Source organism: Electrophorus electricus, chromosome 10 (assembly GCF_041902795.1).
Source record: "Electrophorus electricus isolate QZ-2024a chromosome 10, ASM4190279v1, whole genome shotgun sequence".
Taxonomy (NCBI): Eukaryota; Metazoa; Chordata; class Actinopteri; order Gymnotiformes; family Gymnotidae; genus Electrophorus; species Electrophorus electricus.
This window is the reverse complement of record NC_137506.1, coordinates 33,010,777-33,023,276: the sequence shown is the minus strand read 5'-3', so window position 1 is coordinate 33,023,276 and position 12,500 is coordinate 33,010,777. Positions and strand designations below refer to the sequence as shown.

The window sequence follows — 12,500 nt, the reverse complement described above, 5'->3', positions numbered from 1 at the left end:
AGGCCCAGGTTTGAGGCCTGGTATGGTCACTGCCAGCTGTCTTGCCAGGTTAGTCTAGATGTTCTGCCACGTTCTCGTTGGCTTGGGACTGAATGGAGGGTCACACTCACAATCGCAGCCACTCAACACTGTGTGCCTAACCCATCCATGACTGGTCCTGTGACATGCACACAACCACCATAACTGACTCGTGCCTACAGTCCTTTGCACTATAGTGCCTTCTCAGCAGTGCTGGGGCAGGCGGACGTACCTGGGACAACAGGTAGGTGGCGCTCTGTGAAGCTGAACGCCTCCACCGGCTGCTGTAGGGTGGGAAGCAGAACAGGTGGAGCTCCTGCCGTGGGTTCCTGGTGTCTGATGGTGGGCATGGCCTGGCGATGGGGGTGGAGTGGGGGGGGAAGTTTGGGCTTGTAGACGTAGGGAGTGGTGACATGGTAGCCCATGCCTCCGGGACAGATCTCCTTAAATGCGGCTGGGAAACACAAAGATGGCGCTTACGTACAGGAAGTACAGGAACAGAATACCATGAGCTGTTTCAAAATACCCTTCACTCACTTCCCCTAGTCAGTTCCACTAGGGGGCGGAGCCCTGTTGAGGAGGAGCATAAACACAGTTTATCAAACAGGGCAAGTTTCCATTAGTGACCTCTGGTTTCTAGTAGTGAACTGCAGTGGTCATTTTACAAGCACAATATTGTACAAGATGCCAAACACACAGGAGTAACTGAGCAGACAAAGACCTTGATGTAAAGAAAGATGGTTGTAATTTGGGATTATTATAATCTATTGATATTATTTATAAACGGTAAGTGGGTGATGGGCTAGAGTGAGGATCTCTTTGACAATGACATAATTAAAATGTTCAACTTTCACATTTTATGAATTCCTTCACTGTTTGCTGTTATAATATGAAGTCAGACTGCATGAGTATGATATGAAGAACTGAGAAAGATATTTGCTACCTTGACATGATCCTTCTGGCAACAGGTTTGTTCCTGCCACATCCCTAACATGACCCCCACATTCCCACATTCCTCCTTAAACTCCCTTCTTTGATCTTCTCCTTTCTGTGTTTCTGCTGTTTTTTAAAATAAATCCAAACAGAAGCTCCCAGCAGTGGTGAGACAGGTGAGATGTTTCATTCTGTTATAGCTGATAGGAAGAAGGAGCCACATACAACACAGCAGGGCACTGGAACACCACCTAACACCACCACAGAACACCACCACCAAACACCATCACTAAACACCACCACCAAACAACCTATAGTGAAGCTCCTCAACTATCCAGCATGTACAGGAGGACACCTACAATGCAGCATAGAAGCACACTTCTTGTGTGTGTGGGTGTGTGTATTCCTGCAATTAATTTTTGTCACTTTATAAATATGCATATAAACAGGGGATGACCCTTATAAAATGATAAATGATAAATATAATTAATCAATCAATCAATCAATCATTCTTACCTGTTTATTTAAGGGGTTTTAGAGAACAATAAATTCTGTGCACTGTAACCGCTCTTAATACGGCATAAAATAAAATAAAAAATCAGACAGAAGTAAAAAAAACAAACTAGATGTGCACAAATAAAGTGTGACAAACCCCAACACACACAGAGACGGCAGACAGGGAAAGAATATACATAGAACATGTGTGGCAACAATGCTAAAGTACTGTAATGGTGTGAGGCATCTACACAGCACAGCAGTGGCACACACACACACACACACACACACACATGCAGAGAGGAGAGGGGAGGGGAGGGGAGGAGAGGAGAGAGGAGAGATGAATTGAGTGGAGGGGCAGGAGGTGGAACAGGGCGGGGCTTACCTGTGCCGGGCAGTGGGCAGAGCTCACAGTGCTGACCCCACGCCTTCCCCACGCTGCAACAACAGAGCTGCTTACTCAGCTGGGCACCGACCGGGTGGAGACATTGCTGCCCTGTGCTCAACAGACGGAAGCAGACGGCCCTCTCCTCCGGCACGGGGGGGAGCTCGGCTGTTCACCCAGCAGCCAGATTTAAACGGAGGGAGGGAGCAGTGTGTGGCACAAACATGGAGGAGAAAGAGAGAGAAGGAGGGATGGAGAAAGGAGAGAGAGGGGGAGAGAGAGATTCCCTTCACCATCTGCCCCAGTGCTTTAAAGCAATAGTAAAGAACATAGTCCTACTGATGTAATATCTAGTTTGGCTAGGGAACAGCTACAGCGAGCTACAGCTAGGGAACAGCTACAGGGAGCTACAGCTAGGCAACAGCCACAGCTAGGGTATAGCTACAGTGAACTACGGCTACAGGGAGCTACAGCTAGAGAACAGCCGAAGTGAGCTACAGCTAGGGAACAGCTACAGGAAGCTACAGCTACATGGAGCTACAGCTAGGGAAGAGCTAAAGTGATCTACAGCTAGGGAACAGCTACAGGGAGCTACAGCTAGGGAACAGCTACAGGGAGCTACAGCTAAAGTGAGCTACAGCTAGGGAACAGCTACAGGGAGTTACAACTACAGGGTGCTAAAGCTAGGGAAGAGCTACAGGGAGCTACAGTAACATACAGAATGTTCCATGTCCTGCGGCGCCCGAGGTTTAGAGAAGACAATGAGATCATGTGATCACAAAGACACTGAGAAGAGACTCTCAAAGCAGCACACAGAATGCATTATGAGAACTGCACCAAGACCCCAGTAGGGCGAGGCAAGCCATAGCACACATTCAGCAAGCATGCACAAACACAGACAGCGTTACCCATTGGCACACACACAGTGTTATTAATACCAAACAAAACAAAACATCTCATTAAAGTTAGTAACGTTACTGGTATGTCATGTCTGTAATATTGAGGTTAGGGTCAATTCCTTTACAAGCACAGAAGGCAAACCAGTGCCCAAGTTCAGCCAACAAGGCGAGCAATGTGGCACAGGGACAGCCCGTGGGGCAGAGGACAGGAAGTGGAGAGGTAGGGTCTGATTTTGCATTTAAACCCACTGAAGATACAAACACGCATGTCTGTTTTAGATCAGCTGTCTTCAAATGCCTCTCACAGCCTTTCACAGAGTGCCAGTGGACCAGAGCACAATACACTTTAGTGTTTTCCCTAAAGAAAACCAATGCAGGATCTGCTCCTGCCTTGGCCAACCAGCTGCAGCCATGCACTTAACTGAGCCAATGAGCTTTGGACAGTGAGACATTTGAAACAATGAACTTCAGTGGTTTGGATCTGCAGTGCACTTTACAATATTTTATTGTAGCTATTACAACTTACAGACATTCACACCCTCCATAGCACTTTATACATATAACATTGATCTGATCTGATCTAATCTAATCTAGGGAGAGAATTCTCAATTTGACAGTTTGGAAATGGTTTCCAATGTGAAAAGGCCCAAGTTAAATCCATCACGGATAGTGAGGTTAACAACACGTGGTGAAGATCAACTACAGAAAAGCTTCAACTTTCTTACAGCTTTAAGAATTAGTTCTTTATTTCTTCTTTATTAGAGTGGAGGATAATTTAGCTCTATTTCAGTACAGAGGTGTTGAAAACACTCAAAGTAGAGTGTGTTATACATACACAGAGAGACACAGTCAAAATAGAGGGTGTGTTATATACACAAAGAAAGACACACTCAAAGTAGAGGGTGTGTTATACACACACAGACACACACTCAAAGTAGAGGGTGTGTTATACACACACAGACACAGAGACACTCAAAGTAGAGGGTGTGTTATACACACAGACACACACTCAAAGTAAAGGGTGTGCTATACACACACAGACACACTTAAAGTAGAGGGTGTGTTATACACACACACACACACAGACACACTCAAAGTAGAGAGTGTGTTATATATACACATACACAGACACAGAGGGTGTGTTATACACAGACACATAGACACAAACACAGACATGCACACACACTCAGTCAAAGCTCAAAGTAGAAAACGTGAAACGCTTCCTTCATCCTTGTTGAGCGAAGGCTCCCGACAGCTGAAATTATAAACCACTCTCACCAGTCTGTTAACATCTGCTACCTTTAATATTCATCTGCGAGACACTGAGAACTTCCTCAGGTTACTGCCGTGTGTGTGTGTGTGTGTGTGTGTGTGTGTGGATGCGTGCGCGCATGCGTTCATGTTCATGCAGAGACCTGGCGTCTGTTTGACTGCCTTGTGATAGAATATCTCCTCACACAGAAGGTTACTGTGCCAAGACTACTGCCACTGTTTCTTGGACAGTCATGTGTTAGCGTTTGATGGGTTTGAACTCCATAACCCCGTCTTCAGGAATCCACACGGCAGACTCCGTCACACGCACAACACAAGGCTGATGCCAGCCAAGAAAGAGAGGAACCAGATGCTTTAAGAAAGGTTTGTCTGTATGTAATAGTGTGTGGGTGAATGTATGTGCGCAAACACCATATAGTAATTATTTAATAACCAGAACAATCATGTTTGTGCAAGCATATAAACAGTAGACATGAAAAACAGACAGAATAGATCTGAGAGGAGAGGAGAGAGGAGGAGAGGGAGGTGAACTCACGGTAGCAGGCAGTCAGCGTGCGATCCGGAATGAAGCCATGGTTACATAAACACCTGTAGCTGCCCATGGTGTTGATGCAGTTACCGTTGGGACATGCCCCCTGCAGCTGGCACTCATCCACATCTGAGAGGGATATACAGGCAACAGCAGGGTCAGCAGCATGTGTACAGTTCTACAGTAGACTGATCCATGCAACACTTCTCAGGGGCATTTGTGGAGAGCAAAATAAAAATAAATCTTCGTATTACCAATCTCTATCTCTCACAGTCACACACCACCCTACCATACAACACACACACACAGACACACACACACACACACAAACACACACACCACCCTATCACCCTACAGTACAATACACACACACACACACACACACACACACACACACACACACACACAAAAACACCACCCTACGGTACAACACACACATCACCCCTACAGTATAACAAACACACACACACACACACACACACACACACACAAACACCACCTACGGTATAACACACACACACCACTACAGAACACACACACACACACAACTACAGTACAACACACACACACACACACACACATACACACACACACACACACCACCCTACAGTACAACATACACACATGCCACCCCTACAGTACAACGCACACACACCACCCTACAGTACAACACACACAAACACACACCACCCTACAGTACAACACAGACACACACACCACCCTACAGTACAACATACACACAAACACAGACACACACACATGCACACACTCCCACACACTCACTTAGACATGCGCTCGGTTTTGTGAGGCCAGTGGGTTCAGAGTGACATCATGTACTTGAGTTCTCTCCCTTGTGTTATCTGGCTTGTGTCGAAATGACACTTCTCCAACACACACTGCTCTACCATGTTAATGTCTTCTTCATCATCATCATCATCATCGAGCTCAAGCTTGTTCCTACAGGTGCTCCATCACCTCTAACCCAGCACCTCCCAGGCCACGCCCACACAAGCTGTCAATCAATGTCCTCTGCCAAAATTACCAAAGGCGTCATAAAGCACATCAGTGAAATAAGAAGCAAGCACAGTCAAACAGTGTGTGTGTGTGTTTGTTTGTCTGTGCGTGTGTGTGTGTGTGTGTGTGTGTGTGTGTGTGTGTGTGTGTGTCTGTCTCTGTGTGTGTCTGCATGTATGTGTGTGTGTTTGTCTCTGGGTGTGTTTGTGTGTTTGTCTCTATATGTGTGTGTGTGTGTGTGTGTGTGTGTGTCGTTCCAAGTGTGAATCTGTCACTCTACAGTACTCCATTAGTTTTTGTTTTTTTTTGTGAACACGTGGTGTCACGTCTTGTGCATCACATGCGTGTGTGTGAAGGGAAAGTCTTTCTAAACACAGAGGACACTGACAACACCTGTATGGGGGCTGTTTGAGGTGAAATCAGTGAAACACTTGCTCACATGCATACTACTTATACCTATGAAACACTCACACATACCTACTAAACACTCACACATACCTATGAAACACTCACACATACCTACTAAACACTCACACATACCTATGAAACACTCACACATACCTACTAAACACTCACACATACCTACTAAACACTCACACATACCTATGAAACACTCACACATACCTACTAAACACTCACACATACCTATGAAACACTCACACATACCTATGAAACACTCACACATACCGACTAAACATGCACACATACCTATGAAACACTCACACATACCTACTAAACACTCACACATACCTACTAAACACTCACACATACCTACTAAACACGCACACATACCTATGAAACACTCACACATACCTACTAAACACTCACATACCTATGAAACACTCACACATACCTATGAAACACTCACAGATATCTATGAAACACACACACCTATGAAACACTCACACACCTATGAAACACACACATACCTATGAAACACACATATCTATGAAAATCACACACCTATGAAACACTCACACACCTATGAAACACACCCATACCTATGAAACACACACATATCTATGAAAATCACACATACCTATGAAACACTCACACATATCTATGAAACACACACACCTATGAAACACTCACACACCTATGAAACACACACATACCTATGAAACACTCACATATATCTATGAAACAATCACACATACCTATGAAACACTCACACATACCTATGAAATACATACACATAAATATGAAACACTTGCGCATAAATATGAAACATTTTCACATAAATAATCTACTACTTAACATTTGCGTATGATAACTTACACTTCATTCACTGGTGCATAAACAGAGAGTTTAACTAGGCTTGTGTGCATGTATGTAGGGTGTGTGTAAAGCAGTTTTCAGTGCGTCCAGAAGTCATTTCATTGTAACAGGAAGGCAGATATTTAACATGTGTACAGCATGCTCATGAAAATAAGGTGTAGATGATTGTTAGATAAGGTGTGGTCTGATTATTGTTTCATTGTAAACAAGCTACATGTCCTTATGGTATAAGAACTCCTGATCACTTATGGAAATTTGAAAATTAATTTAAGATTACGGGTTAATGATCGGACATGGCTAATATTAGAAATGATAAGATTATGTGTTACGTTATCTTAGCCAATATTTAGAAGGAATGTCATTGATATTGTGAGTGTATTCTAATAAATGATGACGAGATATGTGTTCTGAATATTTTCTCACATACTGTAGGCTAATTGGAGGATACTGAGAAGTTAACATGTACCCTAATGGTATGAAATAGCCAAGTCGTTACCAGCAGGGCTACAGGCTACATAGGTATAATCTTATAATTTCTAATTCAGTTAATGCTGGAACATTTGAACGTTAAATATCTGAACATAGTTCTCGCTGTTAAAACATTTGCTTAAAATTCTCATGAGATAATGAAGTGTTTTCTACTGGTGGGAGACCAAAATGTTGTCTGTGTCAAACATCCATAGATCAATTCCAAAAAAGTTAAACGCTTCCGTGCTAATAAAATCCCAAATCCAACTACAGAGTAATATGATCCCATGTTAAATTGGATCATGGGCGCAATCGACAGCGATATTATGAGTTGTACAAAATGTTGGTGGATAGTTAAACTGTCTGTTTACACACCAGTGAATGAATGTGCATGTGTGGATATATGCAAGTGTAAGTTATCTTACGCAAATGTAAGTAGTAGATTAGTTATGTGAAAATGTTTCATATTTATGCACAATTGTTTAATAGGTATGTGCAAGTAATGTGCGTGTGTGCAAGAGTTTCGCTGATTTCACTCTAAACGGCCCTCCATACACCTTTGTGGAATTCCACCCACTGCAGTGTACAGTCACACTCAATTTCTTCAGGCCTGGGAGAAAATGCACAGACCTTGACACTCCTGCACAGGCAATAACCTCTCCTCTCCTCTCCTCTCCTCTCCTCTCCTCTCCTCGCACACACACACACACACACACACACACACACACACACACACACACACACACACACACACACACACACACACGCGCACTAAAACTGGGCTTTCCAAATGTTTAAACCCTCTGTGATTCCCCCTCAGACCTGAACCCGGCACACAGCCGCACAGTGTGGCCATGCGCCCTGCTCTCTCTCCTGGCTAAGAGCAGGAGTGGCTTCAGGGGGCCCAAGCACCATCAGGTCCTAGTACCCCAGGATGGGTTTTCCCTGCACTCTGTTAGCGCTGCTGCCCCCTGGACATCCTCTCCAGGCCAGCAGGGAGCACATCAGCCTGACCTGGTAGACACGGAGCGGGGAATGAGAGCCATACGGCTTCCAAAGGAACAACAGAGTTTGGTGTGAGTGGAAGAGTTTTCTGGGATTTTTTCAGATCTGAGTCAAGTTTAGCATTGTTTGATGTGATGGTCAGGATGAAGGCAGACATGGCATACATAGTTATGGGGTTAAAGGGTAGTTATGTAGTGTATAGTGACACCATGTACAGTGTGCAGGGAGTAGGAACTGCTCAGCTAGCAGACCAGTTACCAGTCTGCACGGGTGTCAGTGGGGGATTTATCTATAACTATCACTGATTCTAGCTCCATTAAACTAGTGAGATTAATCTAAAACTAGAACTAAAATCTACAAAAAACTAATCCAGAGTAAAAGCTCTATATCTGAAAACACAAACACAGGTCAAGGTAGATTGATTGACTAGCCAATCACAGCCAATCCTGTCAGTGAAGAGTTAGAGTTGGGGTTTGTGGAGCTTTTCCACACTCCTGCCTCCTAACCCCCTCATCTGCCCCTTCTTTAGCACTTCCAAACAGGCAGCAGTCCTGTGGCTTTCAGAACCATTGGAAGATCTATTGGAAGATCACAATGTTTGTCTCTTTTAGGGTTATTGCCAGGGCCCAGTTCTCATACTAGTCCTCCAGCAGGTCCAGAGCAAGAAATGACCATCCTCGGTCTTGACTGGTGAGTCCAGGGGATGTAGACTGAACAGCCTGAATTCAATACCAGGTTGAATGATTTGAGTACTGCCCTTTGTAGCTCAGGGGTACTACCTCTCTCTCTCCCTCCCTCCCTCCCTCTCTCTCTCTCTCTCTCTGTCTGCCTCTCTCTCTCTCTCTCTCTCTCTCTCTCTCTCTCTCTCTCTCTCTCTCTGTGTCTGCCTCTCTCTCTCTCTCTCTCTCTCTCTCTCTCTCTCTCTCTCTCTCTCTCTCAGGGGCTGGGTTGTATGATGGAGGATCAGTGCTCTGAAGTCTCTTGTCTTCACTGCCAGTACTCACATATTAAATTAATCTCTCACCATCCTACCCAAACACAACTCAGATTACAGAGATCGATCAAATATGCCACCTGTCTCTCTTCTGCTCCTTTTCACTGTCTCTGTCTCTTACCATCATTCTCTCTCTTGCTTCTCTCTTTTCTGTCTTTCATCCACTCTTTCATCACCCCCTCCTCTGTCTGAGGTTTGGGGCCTAAAGCAGGACATCAGTGTGATGGATTTCCTCTGACTTAACAATGGCGGTTTGAGGATAGAAATGTAATGCCTGACAGTATGACTCAAGGCCCAGCAGGGGGCACTGTGCACAGAAAAAGTGGAAAATCATGTTTTTTAACACTCATCACCTTCAACAGTAACTACAACAACAGAACCCACACTCACACAAACTCACAGGCCCCCCCCACACACACACACACAAAGACAGAGGTGTAGGGAGAGAGTTCACTCTTACCAATGCAGCGAGTTCTGTTGAACCTCTTATAACCCGGGGGGCACTCGAACAGAGCAAACGCTTCAGGAAAGAAAAGGAGGACAGAACAGAAGGACCTGTTTATTTACAGGATTACACTGTTTATTTACAAAATGATGCTGTTTAATTACAAGATTATGTTGTTTATTTACAGGATTACACTATTTACAGGATTATGCTGTTTATTTACAAGATTACGCTGTTTATTTACAGGATTACAATGGAATGACTAAAACCAGCACAGGAATGTTCTGGATACATGTACATGTAAGTGTGAAATGAAGCATTGAACTAACAGAAGGAAAACTAAGAGAGAGCAAGAGAAACAAAGCGATTTGGAACTACACGTACATGCACTCTCTGTCATATTTACATTCATTTTACACTTTTATCCAAAGTGATTTACAAGTCTGACTGAGCACAATTTGAGCAATGGAGGGTTAAGGGTTTTGTTCAGGGGCCCAACAGTGGAAACCCAGTAGTGGTGGGACTTGAACCAGCAACCTTCTGATTACTAGTGGAGTACCTTCACCACTGAGCTCCCACTGCCTTATGAGAGTTTTAAGTACCTTAACCACTGAGATAAAACACACACACACACACACACACACACACACACACACACACACACACACACGCACACACCACTGAGACACCCTTCCCTTGTATGTGGCATATGCCCTCATATGCCATTGTACACACACACGCTCTCTCTATCATATGTCAGTACACACACACACACACACACACACACACACACACACACACACTCTCTCTTCATATGCCAGTGTACACACACACACACACACACATACACACACACATGCTCTCTCTCTCTCTCTCTCTCTCTACATCATATGCCAGTGTACACACCATCTTGCCTGCAAATTTAAGATTCCTCTGTCCTCACTGGGAGGGCAGGTGTGGTTTAGTGTGGAATAGGAACTAGCAAGCTATTTATGGTCCAAAATATCATCACTGAGTCCAGCAAAACAAGGTACAGATTTAGACTTCTGTTCAGCGTTTCTGGCCAACATACTCAACTTTGTGTCCAAGAACCGTGATGAAAGAAAGAATGAGAAAAGAAAAGGGGCCATATTTATGTGGAGATGCAATTTCAGTTACACCTTAGGAGACACTGAGAAAGTGAATGGTGCTTTCACTGTTGTGCTTCCAGGGATCGGAGGAGAGAGAGAAAAAGGGGGGGGGGGGGTAGAAATTCCCAGAGAGTCTGGGTCCTTTACTCAGTCTCTTCTTTTAACCTCAGACAAGATAGAGCAGAATAAACACAAGAATGTGAAGTTCAGGGGAACCAAGAAACCAGGAGTACGAAGTACAACATTCAACCACTCGGAGCTGGGCAAAAGGACCTACCCACAGGAACAGGAAGAACACTGAGAGTCCTTCCTGTCCCCTATTTTGAGTTTTCACATTGTCACAGTGTTCTCCATCTTCTCCATGAACATGGGTGATCCTTCTGAAGGCCATGACTGTGCAAATTCCCCTTTTCAACTCTTCTAGCCAGTTCCAGTGTGTAAATTGTTATTTCACGCGGTTGGTTAATACAGACTACATCTTTACTGAGGCAAATCCTTCCTCCGAAAGGCAAAGCCGTGGGGTGTTAAAAGACACCCTTACTCATGTCTAAAATACAAAGGTTAAGAAAATAATGTTGAAAAATATGATCTGTGGCCCTATGAAGTGTGTGAGGATGTAGAAACTGAGATTCTGCCCATATATGGTCTGAACATGTGGGACCATGTGGCACCAGCGGGTGAACAGAGTGTGAGAGGAACAGGAGGACTGCCAGGCTTAGAGCTCCAGAGTAACTCAGCAGAGAGGAATACGACGTGATTTACATGGTGTGTGTGTGTGTGTGTGTGTGTGTGTGTGTGTGTGTGTGTGTGAGACAGAGAGCAAGAGAGAGCGTATCAAAGCTTTTACAACTTTCCCTGGAGTTGGCCCACTCTCTCGTGCGTCTGGTTTGCCTTTGCTCGGCTGTCAGTGTGGTGAGAGTCATCCTCTCCTCTCTCCCAAATCAAAACCACATGGCATGTGAGTGGTGTCTTCTCCCCAGCTGGGAGTGCTTTGCCTTTATGGTGGAGTGGAGAGTGTGTTTTCCCTTATTCATCCTACACACACACACAGACACACACACACAGACACACACAGACACAGACAGACACAGACGCACACACGCACACACACACACTCTCACACACACACACACACAGACACAGACAGACACAGACGCACACACACACACTCTCACACACACACACACACACACACACACATACACAGACACACACACTCTCACACACACACACACACACACAGACACACACACACACACACACACACACACACACACTCACAGACACACACACACAGACACAGACACAAACACACACACAGACACAGACACAAACACACACACTTTCTCACACACACACACACACACAGAGACACACACACACACACAGACACACACACACACAGACACACACACACAGACACACACACACACACAGACACAAAGACACAGACACAAACACACACACACACACTTTCACACACACACACACCAAACAGACACACACACACACACAGACACACACACACACACACACACACAGACACACACAGACACACACACACACAGACACACACACACACACACACACACACAGACACACACACACACACACAGACACAGACACACACACAGA

General features: G+C 44.7%; 1 protein-coding gene across 4 annotated transcripts in view; it reads right to left on the bottom strand.

Annotated features, from left to right (window-relative positions):
* The window catches only part of ltbp1 (latent transforming growth factor beta binding protein 1), a 135,759-nt gene that overhangs the window by 46,344 nt on the left and 76,915 nt on the right, over positions 1-12,500 (bottom strand). For 3 of the 4 annotated variants that reach the window (XM_081721672.1, XM_081721670.1, XM_081721671.1), the window contains exons 9-12: positions 9,751-9,810; positions 4,538-4,660; positions 1,832-1,999; positions 251-472 (exon numbers count right to left, since the gene is read on the bottom strand). In XM_081721672.1, the coding sequence (XP_081577798.1) occupies positions 251-472; positions 1,832-1,999; positions 4,538-4,660; positions 9,751-9,810 (573 nt within the window). The remainder of the gene's footprint in view (positions 1-250; positions 473-1,831; positions 2,000-4,537; positions 4,661-9,750; positions 9,811-12,500) is intronic. The other variant, XM_081721673.1, reaches the window with a different exon arrangement.